The 18,182-nt window shown below is 48.7% G+C and overlaps 1 protein-coding gene across 1 annotated transcript in view; it reads left to right on the forward strand.

Annotated features, from left to right (window-relative positions):
* Positions 1-520: 520 nt before the first annotated feature.
* PER2 (period circadian clock 2) overlaps positions 521-18,182 on the forward strand; it is a 44,011-nt gene continuing 26,349 nt past the window's right edge. The window contains exons 1-6 of the mRNA XM_021712172.1: positions 521-631; positions 11,243-11,491; positions 11,937-11,996; positions 13,366-13,523; positions 15,745-15,866; positions 16,943-17,144. Of these exons, the coding sequence (XP_021567847.1) occupies positions 11,262-11,491; positions 11,937-11,996; positions 13,366-13,523; positions 15,745-15,866; positions 16,943-17,144 (772 nt within the window). The 5' untranslated portion in view covers positions 521-631; positions 11,243-11,261. The remainder of the gene's footprint in view (positions 632-11,242; positions 11,492-11,936; positions 11,997-13,365; positions 13,524-15,744; positions 15,867-16,942; positions 17,145-18,182) is intronic.

The raw sequence follows: 18,182 nt of genomic DNA on the forward strand, positions 1-18,182 counted from the left end.
GAGTGAATGAAGGATGTCCGCAGGGAATTTCTCGCGACCGGTGCCTGCAGACGGTCGCCAAGGGTGAAAGCCTCCCAGAGCCTGGGCTTCTGTGGCTCTCGGTCTTCCAGGCGGGCCAGAGGTGTGAGGGAGCCCGCGTCCAGCTCCCCCGCTCCCGCAGTGGTATGCGCCACTCTGCGCTCCTCGAGCCCGCGGGCCCGAGCTGTCTTGAATGGAAGGCGCCGACGCCGGAAGTGGATGAGACCACTCGGGAGGACGGGGGGGGCACAAACGCTCCGCTTCTTCATTGAGGAACAGATGCAGTGAACATGGAGTTCCATGTGCGTCTTATGTAAAAAGAGCGACGGGCGCCGCCACCAATGGGCACGCGACACTTGCAGGCCCGGCCCCTTCGGTATGCAGATAAGGTGGTGCCGCGGCCAATGGCAGGCGCCGGGGGTGGGCGCGGCGCGCGCGGTCACGTTTTCCACTATGTGACAGTGGCGAGTCGGCCGCGGCGGCGGAGGCGGCGGTGTTACCCGGCCGAGCGCTGCTCTGGGCAGTGGCAGTGGCGACCGGCACGGGCTGGGGAAACGGAACGACCGGCCGACGGAGGGATTGACGGACGGACAGACGACGACGCTGCTGGGCGGTGAGTGGCGCGGCGCGCCGAGCGGGTGCGCGAACAGCCGACCGTCCGGCTCCAGCTTACGTAACCGCCGCCTGCCGGCAGGCCTCGAACGAGTCTGGGGTCCCGGCGCCCCGGTTCTCCAGCCGTAGAGACGCAACCGAGAATTTTCTGGGCCATTTGAGTCCTTGGCTTGAAAACGGCCTGGGGGGGGGGAGGTGCAGGAGATCCTCAATCTTACTCAAGTAAGCGATGACATTAACGCGCACTGACCGCTGACTGTGCGTTGCGCGCGGTGTCTTCACTCATTTAAACCGCGTTGGAACTCTGCGAGGTGGGTACTAGTATTCCCATTTTGCAGGTCAAGAAATTGAGGTCCAGAGAAGTTAGGCGACTTGAGTAAGGCCACAGAGCTACTGAGCGACTACCACAGCGGACTATCGTCCTCCAGACGATTTTCTTTTGTAAACCCTCTCTCCCCTTTCCCTCATGGGGAAGGCCACGGAAACGAAGGTTCAGTGCAACTGGACATGGAAGGCCCCATAGGGAGATGGCTTCCTGCTTTGAAGTCAGAGGGCCAGGCCTCGGGCCTGGGGAAGGGCCATTGATGGGGACTGGCCTGGAAGCTTTCCTGGACACCAGTGGGTCCCCTGGAATGGGTGAGCAGAGAAACAAGAAAGTCCCTGTGCCAATCCAGGCCTGGGAACCCTGAGGGCAGGGATACCACTTGATGCTCACCCCCATTGCCCACCCTGGACCACCCTGTACTTAGTCCCTCTTCCCAGGATGGATAGAGTGGGGGAGTGGGTGGAAGAGGGGGTGTCTACTTTGTAGTAGGGCAGTGGCACCATCCTTTTGGGGTGTGCCCTCCTACCAAGTCCTGGACACGAACCAGGGGGTGGATGGTGGCTCCAGGAGGTACCTCCTTGGCTGACAGGTAAGGAAATGGAGGCCCAGATGGCAGGGCCAGGCTTAGGATTTTGCAGGGTCTTTATATCACCTTGGGTCAAGATGAGCTTCAGAGGTTAAATGAGGCTTGAAATTGGATGCTGAATCCAAAGTGGGCTGGAATTAGGGAGGAGGAGCCTCAGGTCCCCCAGATGCTAAGAACCCCAGCACCATGGCAAAAGCCCCTCCGTGTACACATCTCTTACCTCCTGCATATGGCACAGCAGGGACATGGGCCTTCTTGGTATCAAAGGAGAAATGTCCACTGCCTGTCCCCACCTGGGGTCTCTGGTCCCGGCTAGATGTGGCTGAGAAGGGAATAAGACTCTACCTGAAGGCTTTCATTGGAAATTGAATTTTTAACTACAAGCCTAGTTGCTTTTTGTAACGCATATGAGTGTAATGAAGAAAGGAACTTTTTTTTTAAGTGGAAGCTACGTGATATGCCAATGCTAGAATGGTACCGTGGGTGTTCACAGTTATCTGTCACTGTCATCTCAGTGTGATTCACTGGTACAGAACTAACGCAGCCCTGGCTTTTGTGGAGACTGGAGTGCCAGGCAGGAAGGGGGAGCCCTGCACCAGCCAGCTGGCACTTAAGTCTGGGTGACTGAGCTCCTGCTCTGGGGCCTTAGTTTTTTCGTCTGTATGGACAGGCTCAGATTAGGCAGTCTCCGAGATCTGCTTTAAATCCCAGGTTTTGGAGTTCCTGTTACCCTACAGATGACTGTTCCAGGCATCTCTGTGCAGGAGATGAGAGGTTTCTGACATGCTCTTGCCTTCAGGTCACAATGTTATCCCGTGAGGCATGTCTGCAGTGCTAAGAAGGAAATAGCAAAGGTTCCTCTACACTGCTTCTCATGTACACTGAACTTTCTGAAAAATACTGGTAGGCATGCCTCTGTTTTTAAATGATGATGTAACTTCACCAGGGCTCAGCAAACCACAGACTCTGTAAGGTCATTGAATGACTGGCAGGACCACTCAGCATTTAGTCAAAAGAAAGACTGGTGCTCTGCATGTTGCTTTTACCTTTTGAAAACTCCTGTTTTTGGCAGAATTAACTAGAAACATATAACTCTGAAGCTTTGCAGACACTCTGGCGCCCCCACCCTTGTGAAAAGCTGACCCACCTGCGGAATCAAGGGAAAACCAGAAAGTATAGACAGCCCGGGCCTTTAGTGGGCCTTTCCCCTACGCTGGCATGCTCTCCTCTGGGGACTAGTCCCTCCTTTCAATTCTTTATGCTCATAGTAATCACATTTATAATACATTTGTGTTACTGTATTTTCAAGTCTATAGCAAATTAAAAGTAATAAATGAATGGCAATGACTGGTGACCAGGGTCAAGGCCACTTGGTTTTTAGAGGCTGACAGTTCCCAAGACAGAGTGGGCTGCAGTGCTGCGCCCTTGTGGGCCTTGAGTTCACTGTGCTCTTCCTGTAGGTGACATAGAGAAATCTGAATCTGCTCTCTGAGAAACCAGGTAAAATAAGAACAGTTCAGGTACATGAGGAGCAAATTCCTCGGCTTCCTAGAATTCAGAGCAGCTCAGTCCTTCCACACTGAAATCAGACTGACACATTTGTATTTTTTATTGTTTTAGAATGTTGTACTTCTACAAATGTAAGGATTTAAAAGGCTGAGTTGAGAGCATTTGAAGGCGTCCTAGTGAGGCCAAGACTATGACCCTCCCCCCTGTACCTCCTTTCCCTCCATATTTGGACGACTGTGGTCACATTTTCCTCAGTTACCCAATGGTTACCATGGAGAGCGTGGCTGTTTATTTAGCAGACAAACATTTTCTCGGGATTACGGCAAGCTGGCCTTAGGGAGTTGGCTCCTACCAGGAAGTAGAAAGCATGTTATAATATTTGGGGTTGTAAAATACTGCCAGGCTTGCAGAGACAGTACAGGGTGTGTAAACTCTGTTATGTAAAGTTCAAAAACAGGCAGAGTCAACCAGGCTGTGAGAAGCCAGGCTAATGGAGACCCTCGGTGTGTGGGTGGTGGCTGGGAGGGCCACCAGGAACCTCTCAGAGGCTGGTAGTTTTCTACCTCCAAATCTGGGTGCTGGTCTCATGGGCGTGCTCAGTTTGTGGACACACATCAAGCTGTGACCTTATGATGTGAGACTTTTCTGCATGTATCTATACTTCCATTTCAAAAATGATCTCTAATGTGATTGGAGCATATGCTGATTACAAAGAATGTAAATTCACCTTAGGCTTGGGGGTTGAGTGCAATAAGACGTTTCCAGTCCTGACAGTAGCAGTGGAGACTAGAACTGAAGCCCAGGCTATGTCCCTGTTTCTAATTTTTTTGAACTATTATGGAAAGTATAAATATCTTTGAAAGTAGAGAAGATTGTGTAATGAACCCGTGTGACCCCATCAGTCAGTTTCAAGCATTCCAGCTCCTGGCCCTTCTTCTTCCATACCCCCACACTTTTCTTCCCCTTCCTAATCCCTGACTCTGTGATCTCATCGCAGACTGCACTCTCTGAACGGTCCTCTGTCTGGTTGAGGCAGCCTTCCCTGCCAAAGATGTGACCAAGTATCCCAGTCAGAGTTCATATGTAACTCTTTTTCTTCAGTCTGACTGTTCTCTGGGGGCAGAACCAGTGGGCAGACATGCAAAGGGGATGGCAGGGAGCAGCAAGGGTACCTCGAGGGCAGGCTCACACCCAGCACCTGTTTTCAGCCAGGCTGTCCTTTCCTCTCTGGGGCCCTGCTTCCCTGGGAACATAGGCACACAGTCCTCCCTACCCCCTATGGAGTAGAGACAGGTTTCCCAGGAGCTTCCCAGGGCTCTGGCATGAGCCAGTGCTGGGCACACATTTGTGGAAGGCAGGAAGCAAAGTCTACTTTGACCAGCACATCAGTTTTGCCAACTTGGCAAATGAGGCTGATCCATTAGAGCCACTGGGACTGTGAGATGCATTTTCCGGAATGATGAAGTTTCTGATGATTTGGCTTCGTTTGTTTTTTCACATTTTTGCCAAGCTTGCCTAACCTTCTTTACAAAAACACTTATCTTCCACCTACAGCAATCTCAGGTACCAGTGAATCCTATTCAGACAGGCCCCCAGGGCTAGGACCCAGGGCACATGCAGCGCAGTGACTTGTTCTAGTATTTGGCCTTCCCCCTCTGAGGACTGCCTGGGCTGGGGTGGCGCAGAACTCTGAGCCCTTTAAATATAAGCTGGAGACAATTCCCATGACAATGAAATCTCTCTCTTTTTAAATTACTTTGTTACACTCTGTTCCTGTAGTGATTAGCAGTGATAATAAAAGCTAATACTATATTCCAGATACTTTGCATGTGTTGTGTCACTTAATATTTCCAGCAACCAATAGGAGACAGGAACTATTGTTATCCCTATCTTATAAATGAGGGCACAAGGCACAAGAAGTAAAGGAAGTTTTCCAAGATCACACAATTAAGAAGTGGTGGAACCCACCTAAAACCCCAGCCATCCAGGGCTTGTTCATGTAACCACTCTGCTACTGCCTCTGATTACCTTAATAACTCACTCACAGCAGAGGGGACTGACTGCTTGTCTGGGGTGGGCTATGGGGATGAGATGGGTAATGTTCAGGATGTTGAGGGGTCAGGAGTGAAAGAATACCTTTGGCACCCTGGGCAGCCCCTTAGCAGCTTTACTGAGCGGTAGCAGCAGGAGCTCCTAAGAGGTCTTCTTGCTTCCACCTTGCCCCAAACCTGCAGTCCCACTAAAATGTAAGTCAGATCTTGTTGCACAGAACTCTCCAGCACTTCTACTCTTGCCCTGCGAGGCACCCTATGATCTGACCCGGCTACTGATCTGACGTCACATCACCTTCCTTCCCTTGCCTACTCTGCTCCAGCCTTGTCCATCTTCCTCAGACAGGTCTTACTCGTCTGCCTCAGAAGCTATGCACTTGCTGTCCCCTTGTCTAGAATGTCCTTCCTCCTGTAACCCACTCTCCCACTTTTCAGTTCTCTTCGGTCTGAGTTCAAGTTCTCTTGAGAGCAGAGTCTGGGGTAAGTGCTATACTGGGAGATGTAATCCTACTGTAGCAAGAGGAAAGAAAAAGGGAAGTGAGGAGGAAAAGTCTGGAAAGCACACACAGGATACCTGCTGAGATCATGCCCTCTCCCTCACAAAGACACCCCGCTGGTTGTTCAGTCCCTTGGGACCTCATCAGAAAGGAAGGACAGAAAGAAAAAAGTTTCAGTCCATTTGCGGGAGAGATGGAGAGGGGATTTTCTGCCAGCTCCTTCCTATGTCCTGTCCCCCATGGTCAAAGTTTATTCCAGGGGACCAGTTGCCTCACCAGGCCCTTTGGCAGCAGCTGGGGAAGCAGGGGCCCTTGCCATGATGTGGCATGTTATCCAAGTCTACATGAGGTGGGTAGAGCCAGAGACTCCTGATGGCAGCCTCAGGTATGAAGCCAGGAGTGACTGCATTCCTGGGAGAGAGTGAAGTTAAGGACTCTGAGGCAGCACACACGAAGGCTCAGGTGCAAGGCCTTTGTCAAATGCCACCTATACATAGGGCCTTCTCTGGCCACCCTCCCTAAAACTTTCCCCAGCCCCGCCACTTGCACTTTCTAGTCCCTGTTCGGCTTCTCCTTAACACTTATCACAAATGTACTGGGGAATATAATTCCTTGTTTATTGTCTGTATTTCCCCTAAAAGGTAAGCTCCTTGAAGGCAGGAAAGATGTCTGTTTGTTCTGTTGTCTGCCCTAATGCTAGCCCTCAGTGCTGTACAAGTAAGAGCAAGTTAATTAGCGGGAAACTGCTGGCACATGAGAGCCCTGTGCGAGTGCCACCTGTCCTTTTTGTTTTGTTATTGTTCTGTGACTTGTTCATCTGTGTCCAAGAATCTCCCCACATCAGTGTGTCTGGTCTCCCTCTTTTAGTGGGTGCATTGTGTTCCATAGTGTAGATGTTCTAGGTTTTGTACCTTCACCAGTGTGTGCCAGGCCCTATGGGGATCCAGCAGTGGCCAACTCAAAACCTCTGCCCTCTTGGAGCTTATGTCCAGGAGAGGAGGCAGGTAGTGAGTAGCCCAGCAAGTCAGTGCTGGGGAGGAAAGCCAGCAGAACAGGGAGGAGAAGCAGCCAGTGGAGAGACAGGGCTGCTCATGTAGCTGTGAGCATGGAGGAGCCCAAGTGCAAAGTCCCTGAGCACACAGGGCTAAGACCGAGGGGGACAGAAAACAGGGCATGCCCAGGAGGTCTCTGGGGCTGGACCTTGCAGAGCCTGCAGCCCCTCAGGCCGACTAGGGCTGTGCTCTGAGTGAGGAACTGAGCACAGGCCTGGCATAAGCTAAACTTCCTTTCGCCAGGATCTCTCCTGCTGCTGTGGTGACCACAACAGGCCAGGTGGAGGCAGAAACCCAATCAGGATTTTGAGGCTGGTGCCTGGCCTGGGTGGTCATGTGAATTGGGTGCTCTGGATAGGATGCAATTAGTCTCCCTGATGGTTCTTTCCAGGTTTTTTGTGTGTGTGTCTGTGTGTATGTGTGTTTTTAAGTGACAAGGTCTCTGTCACCCAGGCTGAGGTGCAGTGGCTGGATTGTAGCTCACTGCTGTCTCAAACTCCTGGACTCAGCCTCCCAAGTAGCTGGGACTATAGGTGTGTGCTTGGGTAATTTTTTGGTCTTTTGTAAGCACAATCTCGCTATGTTGCCCAAGGTGGTCTCAAACTCTTGGCCTCAAGTGATCCTCCACCTTCAGCCTCCCAAAGTGCTGAGATTGCAGGCAAGAGCCATCACGCCTGTCCTCTTTCCAGGTTTTTATTATTCCATACACCATGCTGACACATCTCAGTGCACATATATAAACATTTCTGTGCAATGAATTCCTTGAAGTGAGAAGAATGTGCAGATGATAAATGTTGCTGGGCATGCAAATTTTCCTCTAGAAAGACTTTATTATACTACCATACACAAGAGCCACTCTCCTCTGCCCTACATTCGCTGGATGCAATCAGTTCTATTAATTTTTGGTAACTGGATGGGCAAAACAGCCTTATCCATTGTATTTTCCTAATGCTAATGAAGTGGAGCATCTTTTGATATTTCTCTTTTGGGGGAATGGTATGTTCACAGTCTTTTTGCTTAGTTTCTTTCATCCCAGAAGTTATTACCATTCATCTTTCATAGAGTTCGATAGAACTTTCATAAAATGTTAAAAAAAAAAAAAAGAAGAAGAAGAAAAGAAACAGAGTAACAGACTTGCCTATTTTATTCCTAACATTGATTGGAATAACACTGGCATTTTAAGTTTTCTTTTTTTTTTTTTTAGTTGGTGTCTCATCCTGTTGCCCAGGCTGGAGTGCAGTGGCGCACTCACAGCCACTGCAGCCTTGACCTGCTGGGCTCAGACAATCCTTTCGCCTCAGCCTTCCAAATAGCTACCATGCCCGGCTAATTTTTTTGATTTATTGTAGAGATGAGATCTCGCCAAGTTGCCTAGGCTAGTCTTGAACCCCTGGGCTCAGGCAATCCTCTCACTTCGGCCTCCCAAAGTGCTGGGATTACAGACTTGAGCCATTGTGCCTAGGCCATTTTGAGTTTTATGTAATTTGGAATATTGATACAGCCACCTGTGTAGCCCATAATAAGCATTGAGATTCCCAAGTAATGAAAGAATCCTCTCACTGAGATTCCCTCCCTTTGACCATAACCTTTTCCTCTCAAAGTTGTGTATAGACATTACCTTCTGGAAATTTAATATTGCAGAAGAGATGTCCAAGACTATGATTTTCATCCTTTTGAAATAACCTGTTTGTTTTTCCTTTTTGGATGCTGGTAGGATTTTTTATACTTGAAAATACAACTTTTTTTAGGATGTAGTTAGGTATTAGACTCTTGTGTTCAACTGACAGATTCAAATCTGTCTTCACCTCATGATGGTTTTCTTCACATATGTTGTTCTTTATGGTTTATTCTTCATTGTTTTGGTATCTTTTTTGGAAAGAGCTATTATCCTAGGTAAAAGCTCAGCTTTCTTCCATCTCTCTTCTTTTATTGGTCCTTTCTCTTCACATTTTACAAGTTTCTTCCTGTCAGTGAAGCCATTGTCTTCATTATTGACTTTATCCCTTCTAATTTTCTGTTCTAATGTGGCATTTTCATCTCAGTCTATGGCTTTATCTCATCCTTCATTATTTGTTTCATTGAATCCATCATCTCTTGAATCTTAATTTACGATGAAAAGTAGATGCCCTAAATTTGCTTGTTTCCTGTGTGCCCACAAGAGTTGTATTCGTTTGTCTGTTGCACATCTTTTCCAAAGCCCCATGTTGACTGTTTTCTATGTATTAGTTTAACAACACAAGGTCTAGTCAGTCCTGCTGTTTTCCAGGGACCACCTTTCCCCTGGATGCGGTGGAGTGGTCATGCCATCGTGGGCTAGACCTAGAGAGGGAACAGCTGAAGGATCTTGATGGAGCTCAACGATCCGGTTGCTGGGGACCAGTTGTCAGAATCTAGTTCCCTGCTTGTGTAGCCCTCATAGTATTGCCTGTGTGGTTTTTAGACCCGTTTTTGGAATTGCCCCATTGAGGAGGGAACCTCAGGGTGTTTGATGGGGGAAGCAAGTCTGGAGAGCCTCCTTCCCACAGGTTTTCTGCTCCAGTTTCCATCCTTCCCCCACAACTTCCTTATCAAGTGTCTTCCCTGTGGTAGAACTCCCTGTCTTTCCGGTCTCACCCTTGGCTCCAGCTGTCTCCTTCTGCAGCCAAGAGTGGCAGGTTCTGCAACACTGGTCTGCTTCCTAAGGAGGTGTCAGATTCTAATATGCACTCTGTTCTCCTTCCATCTGAACTACAACTAGCTGGAAGCACTTTCCCTTTGTGGCAAACAATTGGGACCCTTTGGAATTCCAGGGCTGCTGAAAATGATCCCCCTTCCCTTAATTTTATAATCCTTGGTCATTTCATGTGAGTTTTGGTGGGAAGGGATGTTTTCCCAGAGCTAGATGGGACCTTGATTTTTCACAGAGATTTGGGGTATGGAATCCAGAAGCCCTTCCTCTTGTTCTGCCCTTGGAAGAGCCAAGAGGATGCCATACAGAAGCAGCAAGGCTATGAGTCGGGGCACAGTGAGGGCTCTGATCACAGGACAGGTGGCAAGAAGTCCCCACCTGAGTGATCCTGGGTTTGGAATGATAGGGAGTCCCATCTTCAGATGCCAGCAGTCCTGGAACCCAGGGTTGTCACCTGCTGCTATGTGGCCTGGGGCAATTTACTTACCCCTGTTGACTCATCTATAGAATGGTGTCCTGCACACCATGTAGACAGTGATTTAGGATTTCAGTGAAGACTGTGTGTTGGGTGCTTAGCATAATGTCTGTAGTTGCCAACATCAACCCAGATCCTTGCTCAGCCTCTCCTAGCTGCTCTCTGCAGATGTCTGCTCTGTTTCCTTGACCACATGGAAGCTGTGAGGGACATTTCCCTTTGGTGAAGGGACCACTGCTGCCTAGTCACCAAGCCCGAGTCAGTAGTTTCCTTTACCCTCTGGCTTTCTGTTGGGTTTGGCAAGTTGTGGAGTCAGCAGGTTGTCTGGGTTCCTTCACTGTTCTTTCCTCTTGCTCCTCCAGGGGTGATAACAGCTTCTCCCTCCACCCCAATGCTTCACAGCTTTGGTTAGTTTAAACACGGCCATACCCTGTCAAGCAGGGCCTTCACCAAACACTCCTCAGTGCTCAGCTTGAGTGGGCATCTGCTTCCTGCTAGGACTCTTCTGGAAACACCATCCTGTATCCCCCTTTCTTCACCAGTGGCATCTAACCATTTCCCCATCCTTGGTTCAAGGCCTCCCACCTGCTAATCAGTCCCACCCCTCCCTACTCACTGCCTCTGCTCACACCCTTGTTTGTCTTCCAAGATTATTTCAGAAGCCTTATTGCTGGTCTGTCTCTAATTTCAGCACACCTCCCCTCCCCTCCGCCCGACCTTCCCTCAAAGCACCAAGGTAAAGTTTCTGTCTAGCTCAGCAGTGGGGGGCCTGTTCAAGTATAAAATAAGTTCCAAGAGTCTGATGATGCTCAGAGTGCTTCAGGGACTCCTAACCATTCCCCAGGTAAAGATGGGGCCACCTAGTACCAGCCCCTCCCCACTCCTACTTGCACACACCTGCAGTGCCTGGGACCCCTGAACTGCTGTGAGGACTCCACACCTGCTGGGCCTCTCTACCCTCTTCACCCAACAAGCCTCATCTTTCCCGAAGTCTCCTGCTGTCCTCAGCTTCTCCTGTAACTTTTGCCATGCTGTGATGTCCAAGATTTCTTAACCCCATTGCTCTCCCACGTCACCCAGAGAAATTTTATAAAATGCAGATTCTCAGTCCCTGCCATCAATTTGGTGGGACCCTAAATCCTTCTCAAAGCTCCCGCATGCTGGGCAGTGATTATTGATGCTCTTGTCTGTCTTTTGATAAGGCCACCAGCAATTCATGTCAGGGCTGTCAATGTCAACTGTTTTCCTAACCCATGGCTGGTAGGAGCTCAGTAAATAAGAACAAATGAGTGACACAATGAAGTAATATACACATGATTGATCCCAACTACTGCAGTTTTGCTTGGTAAAATGTGTAGAAAGGTTCAAACAGCTGCTCTACTTGATGGCTCCACTGGTCACCTGTGCCTGCTCTTATTAATGCTTGACAACATTCCTCTGGTTTGCCAGCTTCATTCCGGAGCCTGACATGAATGGATACGTGGAATTTCCCCCCAGTCCCAGTGACCTTGCCAAGGAGCTCATGGAGCCCATGCCCAGCCAGCTCCCACTCCAGGAAGACGTAGACATGAGCAGCGGCTTGAGTGGACATGAGACCAATGAAAACTGCTCCATGGGGCGGGACTCTCAGAGCAGTGACTATGATGACAGCAGGAAGGAGCAGAGGATGCTGGTGGAGGCGCCAGATGCCCACCAGAGGTGAGTACAACTTACAGGCTGTTTGTTTTTTCAGTGTGGTTCCTTTCTATTGTGATTTGACTGTTAAAATTTACCAGGGTCTGTCCTTCCTTATGATGGTGCCCCATCGGTTTTGCATATCTGATTGCCAGCAGGTGGAGACCTTGTAATATATGGAGCTGCTGGGAGGCAGCAGTGTCAGGTAGCCCAGGCAACAACTGCTTACACTGACACTAAGTAGTTTATAGAAAATGAACTGGCTCCTTTTGTCTTGTGTTTACATCTCCCAATACTTAGTTTTTCTGATAGCTGAAGGTCTTACATTCCAATTTTATACTGTCCTTGTATTTTTTAAACTTGTTTTACTATAGTGTTATCTAGCCTGTTATTTCTGGTAGGATGGGGGGAAAGAAGTGGATAGAATGTACAGTTATCTACATGTTGCTTTTATTTATTGTTCTGATAGTCCAAATGCCTTTAGCCTGATGATGGCAAAGAAGGAACACAACCCTTCTACTAGTGGCTGCAGTTAAGGCCAACTGGAGCTCCCTTACTTGGAGTCTTTAGAGAAATTGAAAGACTTGTTATTGGAGGTTAGTTTTTTTGGGGGGAGTGATGATTTTTTTTAAGCTCTGCTAAAACCCATTAGTCTGCACAGTCACATCAGTGTGAACCCCTGCCGCATCCTGGCCTTTCAGACATCAACTGGTCCCTGTGGGCTGTGCAGAGCCTCCTGGATATTGCTCCAGCAACCATAGCCCCTCCCAGCTCCACTCTAGAAAACCCTTCCTGAGTCTTGGGCATGTTCATCTGGAAAATTCCTTACCCTTTTTAGATGTCTGTAATACAGTTATCCTTGTATCACCTCAGGAATAAAATCCAGCTCCTAGTCCTGGCCATGTGGGCACATTACCATTGCCCGAGAAATCGCCTCCAAAACCTCAGAGAGCATATTCAGAAATCTACCTTCTGTATTTCTTCTCTCAACAGACCCATTTCCATTCATCAGTGTCCCGCTGTTCTGTTTTCCTTCATTTCTGTATCCTGCTTACATTTGAAGACCCTTCTCCAGAATCCCCTCTCCTCTACTCTGCACCCACAGCTCACATTAACGTTCAGGAAGTTACTTTCCTTTCCTCCATAATCCCATCACTCTGCCCTTTTCTTTCTTTTTTTTTTTTTTTTTGAGTTGGAGTCTCACTCTGTCACCCAGATTGGAGTGCAGTGGCCGCTCCCGGCCACTGCAGCCTCGACCTGCTGGGCTCCGGCGATCCTTCTGCCTCAGCCATCCAAGTAGCTGGAACTACAGGCGCACGCTACCACGCCCAGCTAATTTTTTGATTTATTGTAGAGATGAGATCTCACCAAGTTGCCCAGGCGGGTCTTGAACCCACGGGCTCAGGCAGTCCACTCACCTCAGCCTCCCAAAGCGCAGGATTATAGGCTGAGCCACTGACCCTGGCTCACTCTGCCCTTTTGTACCTGGGGCAGGGAAGGAGGGCACAGCTCAGTGGGGGAGTTTGCTCTGCCACACTGTGGGTGGACCAGCAGCCCTTCCTGAGCAAATTGCAGCTGTAATCCTTGGGGAAGAAGAACCTAATTGTAGGGGCTTCTCCAGCATTCACTTAGGTTAAAGCAGTGATTCTTAACTGGGAACAGTTTATCTTCCCACAAGAGACATTTGACAATACCTGCAGACATTTTGGTTATCATAACTGGTAAGGGTACTACTGGACCATAGTGGGTGAGGCCAGGGATGCTGCTAAACATCCTGCAGAGCCCCACAAAGACCTACTTAGACCAAAACGTCACTAGTGCTGAGGTTGAGAAACCAGAGGCACATTTGTTCAGAAGATACCTAGGTAGCTAACATTTGGTCACTTTCTTGAATCTCACAGTAGCGACCAGTCTGCCAAAGCAGATACCCACAAAGAACTGGTAAAGACACTGAAGGAGCTGAAAGTTCACCTTCCTGCAGACAAGAAGGCCAGGGGCAAGGCCAGCACACTGGCAACCTTGAAGTACGCTCTGAGGAGTGTGAAGCAAGTGAAAGGTACGTCTGCCTCACACATCTGCTATAAACCCATAGAAAGACGTTTTAAATCCCCTCAAATGACAGCTTGAATTTCTAAAACTCATTCCTGAAATAGCAGAAGAAAATGATAAAAATCTCATGAAACCTGAACTCATTGTAAGTTTTCCATTGCACATGACTTTTAAAGGAGAAAAAAGAAACACAAACATTTGTGCTCTGGGCTGGGGTCAGGTCATGTTCAGGAGAGTCCAACATCCAGGTTCTGGCAGGAGAGTTTGTGTTTGGGACAATGACTCTGAGTCCAGGAAGGTCATCACTCACTGCTCATAACCCATGGCAGGAGCCTGATGCCATGAGCAGCTCAGAATGGAATTAAACATTAGCATTTAGCTGAGGACTTGCCCTACCTTTAAGATATAATGTGAAGAGATATAAGAGGGAAGGCATTGCCAGATCTTATCCTGAAAGGATCATCACTTTAGAGCCTCTTGATTCAAGACCTCAGGCAGTTCTTTTCTTATTCATCTAGAAACGTGTGAATTTCTGTCCTGGTGGTCATTTCAACTAGGAAGGAAGGAGGCAGGGCAGAACGCTACTTTCTGTCACCCACATGTAGTAATGGGGCCTCCAAAGGCCAGATCCTACTTCCATTTGTGTGTATGTTTGGACTGTATTATTAGATAACAGGATATGAAAGAGCTTTTAGAACTGGTCAGTGATGAGTAAGACTGAGTCTTTTGTGTGAGAACATATGTGTAGACCTCTTCAAAGAAACAGTGTAGGAATTTAGGAACAAGAACTGCAAGGTCCCAGAATATTCACATCATCAAGGTCAGAGGCTGCTGGTCAGTGCTAGTCATACCTAAAGGTACAGCATGGGAATCTGGTGCCCCTGGATGTGCACCTCCTGTGGAGTGCATGGCTCTGGGGCTACGTACCTGGGAAGATCCCCTTTTCCAGAAGGAGGAGCAGGAGGAGAAAGTTCATTCTAACCAGTTGGGCTGCTCTGTTCTTAAGTAATTGTGTCAGGTTAGGGTGCTTCATTCTTGGCATCTGCAGCAGCTTCAGAACCTGGAAGGTCTGCCAAGTGGAGACATTTTTCTCCACTTTCCAGTAGTTTATATCTTTACTTGAGAGCATATGCAACAATCTACTCATTTCTGAAATTCCTGAAGGTGGCAAAATCGAAAGCAGGTAAGACCCAGCTGGGGATTCAAAGGTCTCCCCACCACATTGTAGGAAGCACTGGCTTGAAGGGATCCTGGGTCAAACTCCAAACACAAACCCGTGTTCTATCCGTCTGAGGGCCTGATGGGCTCTGATGGCAGGTGGCAGCCTTGGGATAGCTCATTTGGTTCCCTCTGGAGTGATGGCTGCTGTAACTGGTAAGCACCAAGATCCACAGACAGGTTTTGTCACCCCAAAGTCTTGCCAGATAAGCCCAGAATGATGTGAAAACTCAGATCAAGTGGCCCTCCTCTTCAGATTCTATTCTGAACAATTATTTTCAAATGCCATTTCTTGTGCCCACTTTTTTTTTTAAGTCAGGGTTTCACTTTGTCACCCAGACTGGAGTGCAGTGGTGTGATCATGGCTCACTGCAGCTTCAACCTCCAGGGTTCAGGAAATCCTCCTGCCTCAGTCTCCCAAGTAGCTGGAACTATAGGTTCATACCACCATGCCCAGCTAATTTTTGTATTTTTTGTAGAGACAAGGTCTCGCTGTGTTGCCCAGGCTGGTCTCAAACTCCTGGGCTCAAGCAATTCTCTCACCTTGGCCTTCCAAAGTTCTGGGATTACAGGCATGAGCCAACATGCCTGGCCATGCCTGCTATTTTTTAAGCAGTCGATTCTACCCAGGTGAGAGTGCCTGACATGGTCACTCAGGGAGTTGGATGTAGGAACTGCCACACACAGTCCTGTATAGAAACATGAATGTTGCACCATGATTAAAGACCCTTCTGGAGAAAGTGAGAGTTAGGTAGAACTCTTTTTGAAAATACTGTATTACCTCTTTTAAAAAAAATTCTGTAATCAGAGGCCTTCTGATGTTTCAGGGGGGGAGAAATCCAGATTTCTGATTGTGCATTGTTTTACCTTCACATTTCTGTGTGTTCTATATTCTGGGAAGATCATGTCTGTATCCCACTTTTCACTTGAGTAAAGTAGAGGCCCCAGCTTGTAAGAGTTAATAACAGTTTTCAGTCACACACATGAGCATAAGCATCATTTCTCTGCAGCTAATGAAGAGTATTACCAACTGCTAATGTCCAGTGAGAGCCACCCCTGCGGAGTGGATGTACCCTCCTACACAGTGGAGGAGATTGAAAGCATTACCTCTGAGTACATTGTGAAAAATGTGGTAAGCCTCCTCCCCAGGAAGTTTCTTTTTAAATAGCAGAAGTTCTTTATTCAGGCATGCTAACTGAGCCACTGCAACCACCGGCTTTACAGTGGGAGCCTTTGGAGTTTTAGGAGATGAGTTCACACCTTAAAAAAAAAAACAAAACTAAAAACAGTGTAAAATCGGTGATTCTGGAAGTAGCAGTCATGTTCTATTTCTGCCTCTTTTCTGTGAGACCTTCCTCCTCCTCCCTGGCCAGCTCTGTTCCATAGCTCATGGGGACAAGAGCAAGCTTAACATGACCAAGCTGGGAGGTCCAGATTTTCATGTCCTCAGGATGAGGAGACAGACTTGATGACAGTCAGTTCACTTGTTCAGGGCTTCGTGGTCATGAAGAGGACCATTTGAGGCTCCAAAGCCCATACATTTTTAAGTACCACATAAAGGTGGGACCCCTTGGAGGGGACATGGGCCCCTCACACACTGCCCTGAGTCAGTGAGAACAGATGTGAGGGCCGATGGAGGCCTAACATGTGCTACCCTGAGAACTGGGCTCCCTAATCCTTCCCATCTTCTTCCTCCAGCTTAATCCCCAGGGATTCCTTAGTTCTGAGCCCAGAAGGTTAGCTGGCAAGGAGAGAGCCCATGGTGGGCTGGAGGGGCCCAGCCCGAGACCTCTTGCTCCCTTGGCAGCCTCCAGAACCCTGTGAGAGAACAGGGCTAGCAGAGGTTGCTGTGGCAGGCCAGGAGCAGAGGGTTTCTCCCAACCTCCCAATCACCCTCACCTGGACACTGGGAATCCATGTCCAAGACAGCGGAGTGAATGGCACCTGCCAGGGAGTAAATTTAGTTGTAGTTGCTTCCGGCACAGAACCCTGGTGTGTTGTTTCAAATAATATCATGTTGGACCCCAATATATGTAACAGGGAAAGTAGAATTCTTCTGGTCGGGACTGGGTGAGGGACCCAGAGACACCCCTAGCCTGAACCCTCATGATGGCTAGCTCCCTCCAGCCTGCCTGCCCCAGTCTGATCCACTGTCCAGTCCCATGTGACCATTATCATTATCACCAGAGCCATATTTTTCCTTTCCAGGAGATGTTTGCTGTAGCCGTGTCCCTGGTGACTGGGAAGATCCTGTACATCTCTGACCAAGTTGCCTCCATATTTCACTGTAAGAGGGATGACTTTAGTGATGCCAAGTTTGTGGAGTTCCTGGCGCCTCATGATGTTAGCGTGTTCCATGGTTTCACCACTCCTTACAAGCTTCCCTCATGGAGTGTGTGCAGTGGAGTAGGTAAGGTTCTTATACTGGCACCTTGGCCTTCTCTGGTTTGGTGTTGGGGTGGCTTTTGGTAGGGGTGAGGGACCAGATGAGGACCCATCCCAGATAAGGTGCTAACTGCCCACCTCACCTCTGTCCATGGACCCCATCTGCGGGCACCATCAGCTACTCACTCTGTCAAAGGTGAAAAATAAGCAGTTCGTCTCTTCAGAATAAATTTAGAGAAAAATAAAATGCCTTTTCATACATTTCAGAGAGAGAAAACCACTTAAGAAAATTTCAAGAAATGTTAGACATTTTAGAAATGAAGTTGTCCTGAAAAGTTGGAATTTTGATGTGACTGTAGAATGTGGGAAGGCTAGGGTATCTGGCTTCCTGTGGGCAGGTATTGCCCAACCTTGGCAGTTGTGGTGAGCGATGTGATATGTGCCAAAGCCTCTTCGCCTTGACTAGGGTCAGCTTTGGGAATGCAGAGCACAAGGTCCCTGGGCACAGACTGCCAGCCTCCTAGGTACTGCAGGCTCTGTCCATCCACTCAGTGGGTAACAGCTTCCCCAGGTCTCCTGGCCTGCCAGCACGGCCTGTTCTATCGTGTCCAGGCTTCTTACACTGACGGGTCCCTCCTTGCTCCCAGCAACTAGATTTGTGTCCTCCCAGTCCCTGGAGCCAGCTTTGGGCATGCCTGCCTCTGGGCCTTTGTCTGTACCTGCTGTGACTCCTGCTGTGCATGAGCGCTCCTGTTTCCCCAGCTCCTCTCCTTGCCCATTCAAGTAAAGGTGGTAGTTCGGAGTCAGGACTAGACTCCATCTTGACCCTCTGGAACCGCCCCATTCGTCAGCACCTTTCTTGCTCTTCTGGCTCCAGGGCTCTTGCACTTAACCCTCACACATCCTTGTCCTACTTCTCCAACTTGGCTGGGAAGACTTTGAGGCTGGCAGTGCTTTGAGGCTATCATCATAGCCACCACCACGACCAGTGCAGATTTTGCCCCTAAGGAGGTACATCAGGGGAGACTGGTGGACCAGATGAAAGAGGCAAGACCTGACCTCC

Source organism: Carlito syrichta, unplaced genomic scaffold (genome assembly GCF_000164805.1).
Source record: "Carlito syrichta isolate Samal-C Ts95f unplaced genomic scaffold, Tarsius_syrichta-2.0.1 Scaffold303113, whole genome shotgun sequence".
Taxonomy (NCBI): domain Eukaryota; kingdom Metazoa; phylum Chordata; class Mammalia; order Primates; family Tarsiidae; genus Carlito; species Carlito syrichta.